General features: G+C 37.3%; 1 protein-coding gene across 2 annotated transcripts in view; it reads right to left on the minus strand.

Moving 5' to 3' along the window:
- NUP155 (nucleoporin 155) overlaps positions 1–18,315 on the minus strand; it is a 64,035-nt gene extending 45,720 nt beyond the window's left edge. Inside the window, exons 1-6 of one of the 2 annotated variants that reach the window (XM_065873398.1) lie at positions 18,053–18,315; positions 15,323–15,460; positions 13,136–13,232; positions 10,176–10,246; positions 1,294–1,386; positions 148–314 (exon numbers count right to left, since the gene is read on the minus strand). In XM_065873398.1, the coding sequence (XP_065729470.1) occupies positions 148–314; positions 1,294–1,386; positions 10,176–10,246; positions 13,136–13,232; positions 15,323–15,460; positions 18,053–18,209 (723 nt within the window). In that variant the 5' untranslated portion in view covers positions 18,210–18,315. The remainder of the gene's footprint in view (positions 1–147; positions 315–1,293; positions 1,387–10,175; positions 10,247–13,135; positions 13,233–15,322; positions 15,461–18,052) is intronic. The other variant, XM_065873399.1, reaches the window with a different exon arrangement.
- Positions 18,316–19,020: the final 705 nt, after the last annotated feature.

Here is a 19,020-nt window from a genome sequence, read left to right on the forward strand (position 1 = left end):
AGACTAAAGCTTATCAGAAACTAACACAACACTGTAAATCAACTATCCTCCAATAAAAAAATTAATTACAAAAAAAACCAAAAGCTTATCTATTCTTACTCCATCAAGAGGGAGGAAAATGAAAATGTTTACAAATGCCAGACTTACTTGGTATGCTACTTCATATAAACAGCCATCCTTTCCAGCCAAGAAAATTCTGCCATTATCAGTGGAAGTTATTGTTAAAAGGTAAGTATTATCAGTAGGAAGAGAATATAAAGGATCTGGAAGTAACTGCATTCCACCACACATACTGTCATTGAGAACTCCAGAACCTATTTTTTTTAAAAGAAATAATATAGGAATCACTTTAAGAGCTTTTTAAAAGTTTTAAAACAATCACTGTATTATCTTCAGAATTGATATTCTTACTGAATTCATGATATGCTCAAAAATTTCAAAAAAATGTATGTATAACATACATTTCAAAATTACTATAAAAAGTCTGATATGAACAGTTTTATAATTCATGTTAAATAGAACCTATAGTATGTATATATAACATATGTAAAATATATAGCACATATATATATAACATAGTAAAACATCAAATAAAAAAACTAACCTGAAGGATTAAATTTTGGAAAAAAGCCTAGGGATATGGTAGTAATAATCATTAAATTTTTTTCCCCCCCACCCCACCCCATAATCATCAATTTGAGGCTCTGAAATTCAACATTATTTTACCTAAAACACTGGTAGAATGCAAAAGAAACCACTGAATGTGCATGTAATAAATTAATTGATGGCTTCTTACTTTAAAGGAAAGAATAATATACATTTCAATGTTCCATATGTTAAAATGGCCATTCAAAAAATTAAAAATGAAGAAATTGAAGGTATTATTTAAAAATTACTGGGGCAACTATTTCTCTTCTACCACCCTTCCTTTATATTGGACATTTAAGAAATGTACACTGATATGGTAAATAAATCCAAAATAATTTCTGGTGGAGTTATTAACCTGAAAGATACCATACCTACAGGGAAATATTTTCCTATGAGCAAATAGACCAGAAAGTTAACTTAGTGAAAAAGATTAGTTTTCAATTATAATATTAAACTGGGCAACATATTTTTATTTTAAAAAACACAACATGTGGGGACTTCCCTGGTGGTCCAGTGGTTAAGACTCTGCGCTTCCACTGCAGGGGGTGCGGGTTCCATCCCTGGTCGGGGAAGTTCCACATACCATGCAGGGTGTGGCCAAAAAAACAAACCCCCAAACCCCCCACAACATGTGGGTTGCTATACCTGTTTGCAAATTAGTATAACTGAGTCCAAGAATCACTACATCCACAGGGGTTGCCAAAACCAGAAGATGTCGTACGTGAGGTTGAAATATGCCTAAGATAAAGTAAACATGAGTTAGGCACTATTTTCTGGAAAACACCCATCATTTAAGCCATATTAACAGAATATGGTTACCTTTAATATGAGCTGTGGGTTAACCAGCATATGAAAAGTGTGAAGGTAATTTAATGTTGATGCTAAAACATTACCACTTATGATCATTTAAATAAGTACATATTAGTAAACAAACCAACCAAACAAACAAAAAACCCAAATCATAGACACAAACACTTCAGTATTTAATGACATTTAGAATTAGTGTTACAACAATCATAGTAGGGGACTTTAACACCCCACTTTCACCAATGGACGGATTCAAAAAAGAAAATAAATAAGGAAACACAAGCTTTAAATGATACATTAAACAAGATGGACTTAATTGATATTTATAGGACATTCCATCCAAAAACAACAGAATACACTTTCTTCTCAAGTGCTCTTGGAACATTCTCCAGGAGAGATCATATCTTGGGTCACAAATCAAGCTTTGGTAAGTTTAAGAAAATCGAAATCGTATCAAGTATCTTTTCAGAGCACAATGCTATGAGACTAGATATCAATTACAGGAAAAAAAAACCTGTAAAAAATACAAACACAGGGAGGCTAAACAATACACTACTTAATAACCAAGAAATCACTGAAGAAATCAAAGAGGAAATAAAAAAATACCTACAAACAAATGACAACGAAAACAGGATGACCCAAAACCTATGCGATATAGGGAAAGCAGTTCTAAGAGGGAAGTTTATAGCAATACAATCCTACCTCAAGAAACAAGAAACATCTTAAATAAACAACCTAATCTTATACCGAAAACAATCAGAGAAAGAAGAACAAAAAACCCCCAAAGTTAGCAGAAGGAAAGAAATCATATAGATCAGATCAGAAATAAATGAAAAAGAAATGAAGGAAACAAAAGCAAAGATCAATAAAACTAAAAGCTGCTTCTTCGAGAAGATAAACAAAATTAAACCAATAGCCAGACTCATCAAGAAAAAAAGGGAGAAGATTCAAATCAACAGAATAAGAAATGAAAAAGGAGAAGTAAAAACTGACACTGCAGAAATATACAGGATCATGAAAGATTACTACAAGCAACTATATGCCAATAAAATGGACAACCTGGAAGAAATGGACAAATTCTTAGAAAAGTACAACCTTCCGAGACTGAGCCAGGAAGAAACAGAAAATATAAACAGACCAATCATAAGCACTGAAATTGAGACTGTGACTAAAAATCTTCCAGCAAACAAAAGCCCAGGACCAGATGGCTTCACAGGGGAATTCTATGAAACATTTAGAGAAGAGCTAACACCTATCCTTCTCAAACTCTTCCAAAATGTAGCAGAGGAAGGAACACTCCCAAACTCATTCTACAAGGCCACCATCACCCTGATACTAAAACCAGACAAAGATGTCACAAAAAAAGAAAACTACAGGCCAATATAACTGATGAACATAGATGCAAAAATCCTCAACAAAATACTAGCAAACAGAATCCAACAGCACGTTAAAAGGATCATACACTGGGCTTCCCTGGTGGCACAGTGGTTGAGAGTCTGCCTGCCGATGCAGGGGACACGGGTTCGTGCCCCAGTCGGGGAAGATACCACATGCCGCGGAGCGGCTGGGCCCGTGAGCCATGGCCGCTGACCCTGCGCGTCTGGAGCCTGTGCTCCGCAACAGGAGACGCTACAACAGTGAGAGGGCTGTGTATCGAGAAAAAAAAAAAAAACTCTCCAGAAAGTAGAAACAGAGGGAACTTACCTCAACATAATAAAGGCCATATATGACAAATCCACAGCCAACATCATTCTCAATGGTAAAAAACTGAAACCATTTCCTCTAAGACCAGGAACAAGACAAGGCTGTCCAATCTCACCACTACTATTCAACATAATTTGGGAGTTTTAGCCACAGCCATCAGAGAAGAAAAAGAAATAAAAGGAATCCAAGTCGGAAAAGAAAAAGTAAAGCTGTCACTGTTTGCAGATGCCATGATACTATACATAGAGAATCCTAAACATGCCACCAGAAATCTACTAGAGCTAATCAATGAATTTGGTAAAGTAGCAGGATACAAAAGTAATGCACAGAAATCTTTTGCAATCCTAAACACTAATAATGAAAAATCTGAAAGAGCAATTAAGGAAACACTCCTATTTACCACTGCAACAAAAAGAATAAAATACCTAGGAATAAACCTACCTAAGGAGACAAAAGACCTGTATGCAGAAAACTATAAGACACTGATGAAAGAACTTAAAGATCATACAAACAGATGGAGAGATATACCATGTTCTTGGATTGGAAGAATCAACATTGTGCAAATGACTCTATTACCCAAAGCAATCTACAGATTCAGTGCAATCCCTATCAAACTACCAATGGCATTTTTCACAAGACTAGAACAAAAAATTTCACAATTTGTATGGAAACACAAAGAACCCCGAATAGCCAAAGCAATCTTGAGAAAGAAAAAGGGAGCTATGGGCTTCCCTGGTGGCGCAGTGGTTGAGAGTCCGCTTGCCGATGCAGGGGACACGGGTTCGTGCCCCGGTCTGGGAGGATCCCACATGCCGCGGAGCGGCTGGGCCCGTGAGCCATGGCCGCTGAGCCTGCGCGTCCGGAGCCTGTCCTCCGCAACGGGAGAGGCCACAGCAGTGAGAGGCCCGCGTAACGCATAAAAAAAAAAAAAAAAAAAAGGGAGCTAGAGAAATCAGGCTCCCTGACTTCAGACTATACTACAAAGCTACAGTAATCAGGACAGTATGGTACTGGCACAAAAACAGAAATATGGATCAATGGAACAGGATAGAAAGCCCAGAGGTAAACTCATGCACATATGGTCACCTTATCTTTCATAAAGGAGGCAAGACTATACAATGGAGAAAAGACAGCCTCTTCAATAAGTGTTGCTGGGAAAACTGGACAGCTAAACGTAAAAGAATGAAATTTAGAACACTCCCTAATACCACACACAAAAATAATCTCAAAATGGATTAAAAATCTACATGTAAGGCCAGACAGTAAAAAACTCTTAGAGGAAAACATAGGCAGAACACTCTATGACATAAATTACAGTAAGATCCTTTTTGACCCACTTCTTATAGAAATGGGAATAAAATCAAAAATAAACAAATGGGACCTAATGAAACTGAAAAGCTTTTGCACAGCAAAGGAAACCATAAACAAGATGAAAACACAACCCTCAGAATGGGAGAAAATATTTGCAAATGAAGCAATTAAGGATTAACCTCCAAAATTTACAGGCAGCTCATGCGGCTCTATAACAAAAGAACAAACAACCCAATCCAAAAATGGGCAGAAGACCTAAAGAGACATTTCTCCAATGAAGATCTACAGATTGCCAACAAACACATGAAAGGATGCTCAACATCACTAATCACTAGAGAAATGCAAATCTAAACTATAATGAGGTATCACCTCACACTGGTCCGAATGGCCATCATTAAAAAATCTACAAGCAATAAATGCTGGAGAGGGTGTAGAGAAAAGGGAACCGTCTTGCATTGTTGGTGGGAATTTAAATTGATACAGCCACTAGGGAGAACAGTATGGATGTTCCTTAAAAAACTAAAAATACAACTACCATACGACCCAGCAATCCCACTACTGGACCATAATTCAAAAAGAATCATGGACAACAATGTTCACTGCAGCTCTATTTACAATAGCCAGGACATGGAAGCAACCTAGGTGTCCATCAACAGATGAATGGATAAAGAAGATGTGGCACATATATGCAATGGAATAGTACTCAGCCATAAAAAGAAATGAAATTAGGTTTCTTTGGAAAAAAAAAAAGGTCATGAAGAACCTAGGGGCAGGACGGGAATAAAGACGCAGACCTACTAGAGAATGGACCTGAGGACACGGGGAGGGGCAAAGGTAAGCTGGGACAGAGTGAGAGGGTGGCGTGGACATATATACACTACCAAATGTAAAACAGATAGCAATTGGGAAGTAGCCGCATTGCACAGGGAGATCAGCTCAGTGCTTTGTGACCACCGAGAGGGGTGGGATAGGGAGGGTGGGAGGGAGACACAAGAGGGAGGGGATACAGGGATATAAGTATACGTATAGGTGATTCACTTTGTTATACAGCAGAAACTAACACAACACTGTAAAGCAATTATACTCCAATAAAGATGTTAAAGCAAAAAAAAAGAAGATATGGCACATATATACAATGGAATATTACTCAGCCATGAAAAGAAACATAACTGAGTTATTTGTAGTGAGGTGGACGGACTTAGAGACTGTCATACAGAGTGAAGTAAGTCAGAAAGAGAAAAACAAATACCGTATGCTAACACATATATATGGAATCTAAAAAAAAAAATGGTTCTGAAGAACTTAGGCGCAGGATGGGAATAAAGATGCAGACCTACTAGAAAATGGACTTGAGGACATGGTGAGGGGGAACGGTAAGCTGGGACGAAGTGAGAGAGTGGCATGAACATATATACAGTACCAAATGTAAAACAGATAGCTAGTGGGAAGCAGCCGCATAGCACAGGGAGATCAGCTTGGTGCTCTGTGACCACCTAGAGGGGTGGGATAGGGAGGATGGGAGGGAGACGCAAGAGGGAGGAGTTATGGAGATATACGTATATGTATAGCTGATTCACTTGGTTATAAAGCAGAAACTAACACACCATTTTAAAGCAATTATACTCCAATAAAGATGTTAAAAAAAATAAAGAAATAAAAATAAAATCAGTGTTACATTACAAAACAGTTTAGGTTTACTACAATATAAAAATTTCTATTTGTATACTCATGTTCATAGCATTATTCATAATACCCAAATGGTGGAAACAACTCAAGCGACCATCAATAGATAAATGGATAAACCAAATGTGGTATGTATATACATGGAATATTACTAGACCTTTACAAAAAAAAAAAGGAAATTCTGACGTATCCTACAATAGCGATGAACCTTGAGGACATCATACTAGGTGAAACAAGCCAGTCAGAAAAAGATATAATTCCACTTATATGAAATTCCTGGAATAGTCAAATTCATAGACACAGAAATGAGTTTATAGATCAAATGAGTTTATGTACCAAAGCTGGATAATTTATAGTTTCGGAGAGGGCATTAAACCAAGAAAAAAATTTTAAATTTTAATTCACTCTAAGGTATCATTTAACTTTAAAGAGTATGGAGTGGTATGAGATGTTATGTGTAATTATGACTCTCTTCATGTTATAACACCCAAAACTAGTGTGTCACTGATAAGAATAAAAGGAAATATATCTTATCTTATGATAAAGGACATCTCTTTATATGTATACGTTTGGGTGTTAAATGTCAGAAAATTCAACAAAGCTCCTATTATCACTTGGTTCTACTTTCACTGATGAATACCAAGGGGCGCAAAGGCCACAATTTTTTGTTTCAAGGATTAAGTCAACAGAGCTGAAGGCACAGACCTTCTACTTAATGACCTCAAAATACACCTGATATTTCAGGATTTGATTTAAAAAAGCTTGAGCTTTATGAAAATTTATCAAAGATAACACCTTTGCTGCCAAATCAAAGACTATGCCATTTCCATTCTGTACTGAAATTTACATTTGAATATAACAAAATTTTACTATTTGTTTCAGATGGACAATTAAATATTTATTATGAGAGAAAGCATGAACAGGTGTTGACTTGTATATGAATAAACTTTTAAATTAAGGAACAAGATAGAGAAACATACAGCTGGGTAAAGACTGCTTTAAAATTCTATGTAAAGGAAATACATTTCCAATGCAATCACATAAAAACAGTGTATAAAACTGCATGTTTATATTTATGTGAATTAGTATAATTTCAAAATGGCTGTGACCTTCAAAATTCCTATTTAGGTCTTGTAGACAAGTAAATTTCATCTATTATTTCCTCTTGTAGGAAGTTGCATTCAAGGGATGTATATTAAATTTAAATCAATCAACTCTGCTTATCAGTGGCTATGATAAAAGATCTAGTGTACTGAAGTTGAAATTGTAAGTTAAACAATGCTCATGACTTCCCTTAGGATTTATTCTGACCTCTGTTCTCACTTCCATGGGCTATCAGGACTAAAAAAATACAGAGACAAAAATGGTTTTAACATTAAATTCAGTAATTAGTGAAAAACGTATAATGCAAAAAACTTCAGGTAAATCAAGAAACACTAACAAAATAAAGGCCATACGTGACAAACCCATAGCCAACATCGTCCTCAATGGTGAAAAACTGAAACCATTTCCACTAAGATCAGGAACAAGACACGGTTGCCCACTCTTACCACTCTTATTCAACACAGTTTTGGAAGTTTTAGCCACAGCAATCAGAGAAGAAAAGGAAATAAAAGGAATCCAAATTGGAAAAGAAGACGTAAAGCTGTCACTGTTTGCAGATGACATGCTACTATACATAGAGAATCCTAAAGATGCTACCAGAAAACTACTAGAGCTAATTAATGAATTTGGTAAAGTAGCAGGATACAAAATTAAGGTACAGAAATCTCTGGCATTCCTATACACTAATGATGAAAACTCTGAAAGTGAAATTAAGAAAACACTACCATTTACCACTGCAACAAAAAGAATAAAATGCCTAGGAATAAACCTACCTAAAGAGACAAAAGACCTGTATGCAGAAAATTATAAGACACTGATGAAAGAAATTAAAGATGATACAAATAGATGGAGAGATATACCATGTTCTTGGATTGAAAGAATCAACATTGTGAAAATGACTCTATTACCCAAAGCAATCTACAGATTCAGTGCAATCCCTATCAAACTACCACTGGCATTTTTCACAGAACTAGAACAAAAAATTTCACAATTTGTATGGAAACACAAAAGACCCCGAATAGCCAAAGCAATCTTGAGAACGAAAAACGGAGCTGGAGGAATCAGGCTCCCTGACTTCAGACTATACTACAAAGCTACAGTAAGCAAGACAGCATAGTACTGGCACAAAAACAGAAATATAGATCAAAGGAACAGGATAGAAAGCCCAGAGATAAACCCCTGCACATATGGTCACCTTATCTTTGATAAAGGAGGCAGGACTGTACAGTGGAGAAAGGACAGCCTCTTCAATAAGTGGTGCTGGGAAAACTGGACACGTATATGTAAAAGTATGAGATTAGAACACTCCCTAACACCATACACAAAAATAAACTCAAAATGGATTAAAGACCTAAATGTAAGGCCAGAAACTATCAAACTCTTAGAGGAAAACATAGGCAGAACACTCTATGACATAAATCACAGCAAGATCCTTTTTGACTCACCTCCTAGGGAAATGGAAATAAAAACAAACAAATGGGACCTAATGAAACTTCAAAGCTTTTGCACAGCAAAGGAAACCATAAACAAGACCAAAAGACAACCGTCAGAATGGGAGAAAATATTTGCAAATGAAGCAACTAAGGATTAACCCCCAAAATTTACAGGCAGCTCATGCAGCTCAATAACAAAAAAACAAACAACCCAATCCAAAAATGGGCAGAAGACCTAAAGAGACATTTCTCCAAAGAAGATATACAGATTGCCAACAAACACATGAAAGAATGCTCAACATCATTAATCATTAGAGAAATGCAAATCAAAACTACAATGCGATATCATCTCACACCGGTCAGAATGGCCATCATCAAAAAATCTAGAAACAATAAATGCTGGAGAGGGTGTGGAGAAAAGGGAACACTCTTGCACTGCTGGTGGGAATGTGAATTGGTAGTCACTATGGAGAACAGTATGGAAGTTACTTAAAAAACTACAAATAGAACCACCATATGACCCAGCAATCCCACTACTGGGCATATACCCTGAGAAAACCATAATTCAAAAATAGTCATGTACCCAAATGTTCATTGCAGCTCTATTTACAATAGCCAGGAGATGGAAACAACCTAAGTGTCCATCATCGGATGAATTCATAAAGAAGATGTGGCACATATATATAGTGGAATATTACTAAGCCATAAAAAGAAACGAAATTGACTTATTTGTAGTGAGGTGGATGGATCTAGAGTCTGTCATACAGAGTGAAGAAAGTCAGAAAGAGAAAGACAAATACTGTATGCTAACACATATATATGGAATATAAGAAAAAAAAAGTCATGAAGAACCTAGGGGTAAGATGGGAATAAAGACACAGACCTACTAGAGAATGGACCTGAGGACATGTGAAGGGGGAAGGGTAAGCTGTGACAAAGTGAGAGCGTGGCATGGACATATATACACTACCAAACGTAGAATAAATAGCTAGTGGGAAGCAGCCGCATAGCACAGGGAGATCAGCTCGGTGCTTTGTGACCACCTGGATGGGTGGGATAGGGAGGGTGGGAGGGACGGAGATGCAAGAGGAAGGAGATATGGGAACATATGTATATGTATAAATGATTCACTTTGTCATAAAGCAGAAACTAACACACCATTGTAAAGCAAGTATACTCCAATAAACATGTAAAAAAAGAAAAAACAAAACTTATGCAAAGTTGAAGAGGTAAAAAAAAAAGACTAACAAAAAGAAAGATAAAATTCAAGTATAGTTTAACAATTTTAAAGGCAGACTCACTTATACCATAAGGTGAGTAAATTGTTAAATATTCCTAATCACTTTTTGTATTTCTAATTAGAAGTAATTTAGAACAAAACTTCAATAGGAAAGTTAATTACTTAAAGTATAATATCATTTAGTCCTAAAACATTTGGAATCTTATGTACAAACATAATTTAATCTTTATATTTTTATTTCTTACCAGCTTTTGGTTTCACAAGTCCCACAGCAAGAATAGTCTCATTAAGTCCATCAAAATAGGCAAGGTCTCCTCTGTCAACAGTTGAAGAAAAACATGTTATACATGTAAAGGAAAAAGTTTTATAATGTTCTTCAAGACTATAGAATATAATGAATCAGCAAACAAAACTGTTTTAGTTCCAAGACTCAGGCACACAGGCCTACCTAAGGCTAAACGTAAACCAGGAAAAAGCAGAATGCTGGTCCCCATTCCAAACATCCCCCCCACCAGGTTGCAAGTCTCTAATAACAGTCTACTGCTGCGGCAGGGGCAAGAGGACCCTCTCAGAAGCACAGGCTCACAGGGAGAGCCTATTGCTGGGGGAGAAACAGGAACACTGAGAAAAAATCCAGCAACCCAATCTGTACGCTAAGTGCAAAATAATTCTAAAGGAATTTGAAACCTGTGGTCCACTGAAGGTACCACTGCAACAACAAAACTACACTCGGCTTAACTCCTGAGTTGGAAAAAGTCAACTCCCTCACAATAAAGGCCTACGTGCTAGGCTCTAGCAAAGGAAGAGACGTGCCCACTTCTAAGGATAAAGGGTATTTATTGCAGTATTCACTGTCCTATACATGGTGTCTGGCTTTGAGTAACAAAACATGAGCAAAAGAGCAAGCAAAAAAAAAGCCCCAGTGTCAAGAAACAAAGCAATCAACAGAAGCAGAGTCAGATATCTGAACTATCAGACAGAAAATTTAAAATAAATATAATCAATATAGTATAGGCTCTAATAAAAAAGATGAGCAATATGTATAAACAGGTAAGGCATTTCAGCAGAGCAATGAAAATAATTAGAAATAAGCCAGTGAAAATGTTAGAAATAAAAAGCACAGCACAAAGAATACCTTATATGGACTTTTCAGTAGACTTGACGAAAGAATCAGTAAACATAAAGTTAAAGGTCAATAGAAATTGTCCAAATTGAAATAAAAAGAGAAAAAGGAGTGGAGCATCCAAACAGAGCATCCAAAATTTGCTGGAAAACATCAAGCAGTCTAACAAAAGTATAACAAATCTCAGAAGAGAAAGGAAGAGAACAGGAAAGCACAAATACTTTAATAAGACAATGGTTGAAAAATTTTCAAAAATAACAAAGACTTCAAACCTAGATCCAATAAGCTCAGAGAACAGCAAGCAGGATAAATACCAAGAAAAAAAAAATGATCCAGACTTTGAGGAAAACTGGTTGTCCTGCAAAGGGCCACACAAGTGGACAGAAAACACCTACATGGCAACCTACGTGGGGCCAGGTTTCCCCATTTTCCCAATGCTGTGGAATTACACAGGCTCCTTCAACAACTGACACGGCCCCCAGAACTAAGAACAATATTGGGAGAGCTGGGGATTAGAGAAAAGTGATTGAACAACATTACGTTTCTATCATCCAGATGGAACTGGGATTTATAATAGAATGCTATCGGAATAACTGAAATGAAGGCTAAGGTTTTTATAGAATTGAATTTATTAGAAAGTAAAGATTTATATCCAGTACCTGTGCCTTGATTTTTTCAATAAACACAATGTTCAAATAATTTTTCTTTAAATGAGTTTAGTTTGAACACACAATGAGGTTGAACCACACTTTCCATGTGGGCAGGGACTATGTTTATTCAGTACTGTTCAAGCACAAAAAGTGATACATGATAAGCTCAATGTGGTTTTTAAATGAATAAGTTAGAAGTCAATGGAAATATAAAAATTTCATTAAAGTGAAAACCCTTTTCAATGAAATTATTCTCACATTTATCTATTTTGTAATTTTCTTGCATTAGGTTTTCTTGAAGAGATCAATGCCTAAATGAACAGGTTCTACTCTTTAGTATAAAAATGAATATGTTATGTGTAATATAACAAACTGGGGCAACGTTCATGATACATGAACAATCACAACCTTAAATCACTACTATTATGACTATATACCATTTCAACAATAAAAAAAGCTAGGAAAATTTCTAATTAAAAAAGAACAGCAGGGCCTTCCCTGGTGGCGCAGTGGTCGAGAGTCCGCCTGCCGATGCAGGGGACACGGGTTCGTGCCCCGGGCCGGGAAGATCCCATATGCCGCGGAGCGGCTGGGCCCGTGAGCCATGGTCGCTGAGCCTGCGCGTCCAGAGCCTGTGCTCCGCAACGGGAGAGGCCACAGCAGTGAGAGGCCCGCATAACGCAAAAAAAAAAAAAAAAAAAAAAAAAAAGAACAGCAAACAAAAATGGTTTAAGCTACAAGTTCTCATATTGTGTCAATTTTGATTCAATGACACTGTATGTTTCTAACAAGTATGTTAACTACTCAGGAGCAAGAGTTACATCTTAATATGTATCTTCCTCTGGTTATCTCACCCCTCACCTAAAGATAATATGATGGAGAACTGGAAGGTAAAATTTTTCTCCAGATAGCCAAGAGTAAGATCATCAGATCAATAAAGTTTATTTAAGCAAGAATGCCTTGGGCCTTCACTCAGACTCTTTTATACACATTTAATTTACACAAGGTCAAGCCCACAGAATAACAACAAAACTGTTAAGATATTTCAATAAACTAACATCCTCCCACTCCATGATATATGCAGGGAAAACAGAGGTCTTTAAAAATCTCAAACCGTCCCTCAAAGAATTACTGCTAGACTATCATTATTATAGGAGTTTGGGAAATAAGACTGCTGCTACTCAGAGTGGTACCCAGATCCCCAGCATCACCTGGGAGCTTGTTACAAATGCAGACTCCTGAGCCTTAATGACTAAAACATAATCCACATTTTAACCCCAACCCCAGGTTGGTACGTATACTGAGAAGCACTGACCCGGATGTTAGAAGAATGAAAGATAAACCAGGCAGCTTTTAATGAGTAGAATACTAGTTGTAATAAAGATAATTTAAATTCTAATCATGCTAAAGCAAACCAGTCATAAATACATACCCATCTTCGTAGTTCCACATGAATATGTCACTGTCGATTGTGAGCCAAGCTCTACTGATAGCAGGGAACACGCCCATCATGCAGTTACACTGCATATCTGAGGTAGTGTGGATGTAAGGTAGAAAGATTTCAATCTTATTTTTCTTAAACTTGTTTCAAAAGATTTTGATTTAAAATGTATGATTAGGGCTTCCCTGGTGGCGCAGTGGTTGAGAGTCTGCCTGCCGATGCAGGGGATAGGGGTTCGTGCCCTGGTTCGGGAAGATCCCACATGCCACGGAGTGGCTAGGCCCGTGATCCATGGCCGCTGACCCTGCGCACGTCTGGAGGCTGTGCTCTGCAACGGGAGAGGTCACTACAGTGAGAGGCCCGCGTACCGCAAAAAATAAATAAATAAAATAAAATAAAATAAAATAAAATGTATGATTAAAAAATCATGACTTATTCACTCTTCAATCAAAAGAGCAAATGAATTATCTTTATTTCCAATGAGTTTAATGAAAGCCATAGTGTATGACAGAAATATTTATTATAACTTCTAAATAAAGCTATCTGACCATTTAAAATGTACTCTAAATAACAAATGTAATGTTTTTGCCATTACTAACTTAAAAAAAATATTGATTCTGAGTAATACCATTGGACTTTAACAGTATAAACTCTTTCACTGGACCAGTTTTTCCAATGGTATAAAAGAGTGATTAAAAAAAAAACAAAAAAAACAAAAAACAGGGACTTCCCTGGTGGTGCAGTGATTAAGAATCCGCCTGCCAATGCAGGGGACACGGGTTCGATCCCTGGTCCAGGAAGATCCCACATGCCACGGAGCGACGAAGCCCGCGCGCCACAACTACTGAAGCCCGCAAGTCTAGAGCCCATGCTCTGCAACAAGAGAAGCCCCCGCTCGCCACAAGCAGAGAAAGCCTGCACTCAGCAACAAAGACCGAACGCAGCCAAAAATAAAAATAAATAAATTTATAAAAAAACAAAAAACAAAGAAAAACAGTCGGCATGCTAAAGTCACAGCCAGGTGACAATCTACAAGCCTCGTATAAACTGAAAAATAGACAAAGAATTATTTACGTAATTATAAGATAATGAAACAATTGTGAAAACAAAATAATTTCCGAATTAAAGAAATATCTCTTGTAGATAGTATAGTATTACCAGAGAATTAAAGAATATTAAGAAACTAAGTAAAGGTAGAGTATATAATAAGGTGTATTATTTATTTAATAACACTATTTTACAAAGTCTCAGAGAAACAATGAAAATATAGATTAGATTTTACTAGTTTTCCTATTTATTTTACAAGCATTTTCCCTAATTTTTCATTTCTTTGTTTTCTAAATCACACTGTATTGAAATATGAAGCCCTTTACCCTGAACAGATTAACATACTTTTAAAAGTCAGATTAAATTTTTATATAGCATCTTGATGTCTTTATTATGAGAGTTACAGACTGATTTTTATAAAAGCTTCCTAGCAAAGAACCATAAATATAGTCCTTTTATAGGGTATGGCCACACTGTAAGAAAAACAAATAAAATCTTATTTTTAGAGGATAAGAAAACTCCTCTAACTTCTCAGTCTATGAAGATGGCATTAGTATCAATATTTCAGTTTCTTATACCTTTAGATACAGATTCTTACTGTAATCCTTACAAATACAATAAATTATAAACTTCAATTCTAAGACACCAGTAAGTGTAAAAACACACCAAAAACTTTTTGGGGGGTATTTCCAGGAGAAAATACCTTGCAGCTTTATTTTAAACATTTTCAGAGCCACTTCCCAGTTCTAAAATGCTAACATACAGGAAAAAGTAAAAACAAAAATCATGGGTCTTTGAACTGAAAAAGAGTGGTAGTAAAAAATTCCCTGTATAGCACTTAATTGGAAAGTAATGCCTTGCCATATATCATTCAAAAATGCAGAGTTGTTTGTAAACAATTTACTCTCCTTAATGTCCCCAAACAATTAAAATGTGACTCAATTTTCAACACTCAATTTTACATGTTTTCTAGGCACATGGCAAACTACCCACATACTTAAAATGTATTTTAAATAAAACCTTATATGAACTTATACACAATGTGCTAACTAAACACAAAACTAGAATTATAATAATGAGAATACCAATTTTTAAATTTTTTAAAGAGTTAAATACAAAGTAATAGGATACGTCCAAACTGTTCAACAAGTTCAGGTGGGAGAGGAACTCTTCGAATGGAACTGATCTCTGGCAGGTTGGGTACTGACAGCAAACCAGGTCCTTGTAGAGGATAATCCATATCTGACATGCCAGAAACAGTGGGATTATCTACAAAAAATAAAATAAAATAAAAAGCATTTATTTAAAATAATAATGTATTGGACGTCAAATGGGCATACAGAAGTATTGCAAGCTACAAAAAAATTGTGCATCTGGTTCTAAAGGAATAGAGAGAATAAAGTAGTTCTGATCTGACACAAAGGAGGCCTGATAAATTCCAATGTTAAGATGGGGTGCAATTACTGGTTTCAACACTGAACAGAAGGTTATCTTTCACAAAGACTTTCTCCATAAGAAAAGAAATGCTTAGTTCAATAATTTATAGTGTTTTCCTATTATTTTACTAATCTGAAATGGGAAAAAAATTATAAAACAGCTTTGTTATTCTCAGATAAAAACTGTGGACAAACAAAATACTGACTGGGGAAAAAACAGCATTTCCTTTCCCACTTAAAAATTTAAAGATTAAAACAATCCATGCCTTTTCCCATTACGTATCCACCCCCCACCCTGAGACCAATATACAAATAAAGGCAAACCTCAGAGACGTTGTGGGTTTGGATCCAGACCACTGCAATAAAATGAACATGCCCAGAAGCAAGTCACATAAATTTTTTTGTTTTCCGGTGCATGTAAAAGTTATGTTTACACTATACTGACATCTAAGTGTGCAACAGCATTATGTCTAAAAAAACAATGCACACACCTTAGTTTAAAAAATATTACTAAAAAATGCTGTCACCTGACAAGGCAGGGGTGCCACCAATCTACTGTTAAAAAAACCAGTATCTGCAAAGCGCAATAAAACAAACCACAATAAAATGAGGTATGCCTGTAATTCCACAAAAGCAATATTTTATTGGGGGGGGAGTGGGAGAGAATCAGACTACTCTATAAACTGCTCTCAACTGGTAACCTTCTCTTCCTCTAAAGCCCAGACACTAAGGGCAAGAGCAGGCTGGTCTATTCAGCCTGTCCTTCCTAGTCCTGAGCAAGGTGTTTTAGTTCTGACTATTTACTATTATTATTTACTCAGGCACCTTTTCAGCCTCTCTAAAGTACAAAGATGTTGGGGGAAACTGACATATAAAACAAATTTTTAAATGTATTATGAAAAATTTTTTAATTTATACAACTAGAGAACAAATGCAATCAATCCCTATGTATTGAGTATCCAGTTTCAAAAATTACCAGTAACATGCCCAGTCATGTTTCATATATGTCAGTCACTATCCGCTTTTTCCCTAATGTATTTTTTGAAGCAAATCCCAGACGTTCCATTTACTCTTAAAACATAATTTTAATAGAACATTACACATGTTAAACTGCAGTAGGAACACAAAGGATGGAATTAATAACTCTGGTGAGGATATAAACCTCACCAGAGTTATTTCTGGTTGAGAAAGCCTTCACAGAGAAAGTGGCATTTAATGGAGTCTGGAAGAATAGCTTGTCAGGCCATGAAGAACATTCTAGAAATGATAAAGAGTATATGTAAAATGAAATCCTGAAGAGGGGCTTCTTATGGGAAACCTGTTAAATTCGGCATAACTGGAACAAGGAGGTCAAGAAAAGGATGGAAGAGTGAAAGGAAATTTGGTTGAAGAGGTAGATGTGTGTAAAGGTGGATAGGTTGGACTGGGGTCAGATATGATGAGAAGACCAGAATGTATGGACTGTTTGTACACCTTGCTTTCAGAAATAAGGAGTACAAAGGGAAGAGCGCTATTCAGGATGAGAGTTGCTAACAGGCCACTCAGTTCTTTTAAGACAAGCCCACTGGTAAGTAGCTGCCAGGAGTAAATATTCTTTGCTTTGTTTCTGTCTTTTCTCTGATTATAAGTCAATTAATGACTTTTTATAAATCGTCAAAGCTGTCTTTTAGGTTTACATTGCAGATTAACCTGGTTAGATTATCTTGGTTCTTGCTTACCAAAAATCTTGTTTTTATCCTATTTACTCTTCTCCAATTTCCACCTCACAAAGGGGGTCACTTTTTTTCTAGCAACTTGTGTGATTCTATATGGTTTGCGGAGCCTGGCCTTAATTTAAAACAGATAAACAGAATATTTTACGGACACCTCTCTTTGTTGGCACAAAAATCTGCTTTACCCTCCGTTCACCCATCATCAGTGCTGATTTCCCTTCATTCCGCTGGTAGTTCTTTTTAACACCTTTAAGGACTTCACATTACACTAACTCCATACATAATAAAGCATATCTCTGAGCGAACATAGTAAATTTCCAAATTAACTTCGTATGCTCTTCAATTTTACTCCAACATTAATATGAGGTATTAACAAGGATAAGAATTGGATCAGGTGATCCTTCTCATCTGGTCTTAGCGATACACACTTGGAGGCAATGAGAAGCTCATCAAGGCTGGAAACTTTGCCTCTTTCTGCTTCAAATGGGGGCTTGCTCCTCATTCCTATCCCCTGAGGTGCCTGTAATGAAGAAAGTAAGAGAAGGAAAAACATTGAAAATGGGCTTTTTTCCGCCCTTCAAAATGCAGCAAACAGCGTCCCAGATCTCAGGATATCTTCGCCGATTCACCCTGCGGATAAGGATCTATTTAGGGAGTCAGACGAGAGTCCTTTGGGATGAGAAACAGTCACCAACTGGGCAACGATCACTCACTTGGGGCAGACACCATAAGCAGATCGGAAAGGTCCGGGTACATGCGGTCTTCTTGTAACTGACGGTCGATGAGCCGCCCCGCATTTTCCAAAGCTTCCTGCAGGGCTGCGGCCGACGTGGACGCCGGCATTGCCGAGCCCAGCAAAGAAGACGGCATATCGAAAATCGGGGACAACAGCGACTGGAGAAAGTCAAAAAGCAAGGAGAAACAAGAGAAATCCCAAGACGCTAGCTCAGCCCCAAAGCTTAGGGCGCGCGCGCCAAACAAGTGCCCCGGCGCCAGCGCATGACGTACTTCCGGTTCTTAGGGTGGGGAATATGAAGCCAGCTTTTCGGCGCTGGGAAGAGGAAGCTGTTAGAGGGGGCTGGACGTTGGGGGTGGAGCTAGTGAGCGGGAGGTGCTTCGAAGTGGGCAGGCTGGTTGTTCTGGGCGGGAGGGGAAATCGTTGGTGGGAGTGGAGGAAGGGAGGGAAGGAGGGAGGAAGGGGAAAGGGGAGGGACTGGGGAAGGGGAGGGATGGGACGGGGTCGGTAGGGGTGGGGAGCAGGAGGGAGCGGGGTCCGGGAAAGTGCGAGCCGGTTAGTGCGGGGGCAGCGCAGGCTGCTCGGGTTCTGGTGGGTTTAGCGCGCGCTTGGATCTGAGTGCCTCGAGCTTCGGGGATCGGAAACCTGCAACTGCAACTATTTTGAGTATGCGTGTCAATTTGGTGCTGCAAATAACTTGTCTTCTGAGAGTGGATAGGAGTTGGTAGCTGTTTGTTAAAAAAAGTTTACATATAAACCAAAATTTCACTAGAAATATGGGCTTCGGTGTAAATTAAAATTCATCAGGTTTTCTATTTCAGTGTCGTTACCATTTGACTTTGTGGGACGTTACTGTGAAAAATTATGTTATGGAATCTTCACAGCGTACAGGGACCTGATGCCTTGCTTTATTTCCCATTTCAGAGGGGAAGCAGGTGGTTCTAA

Source organism: Phocoena phocoena, chromosome 3 (genome assembly GCF_963924675.1).
Source record: "Phocoena phocoena chromosome 3, mPhoPho1.1, whole genome shotgun sequence".
Taxonomy (NCBI): domain Eukaryota; kingdom Metazoa; phylum Chordata; class Mammalia; order Artiodactyla; family Phocoenidae; genus Phocoena; species Phocoena phocoena.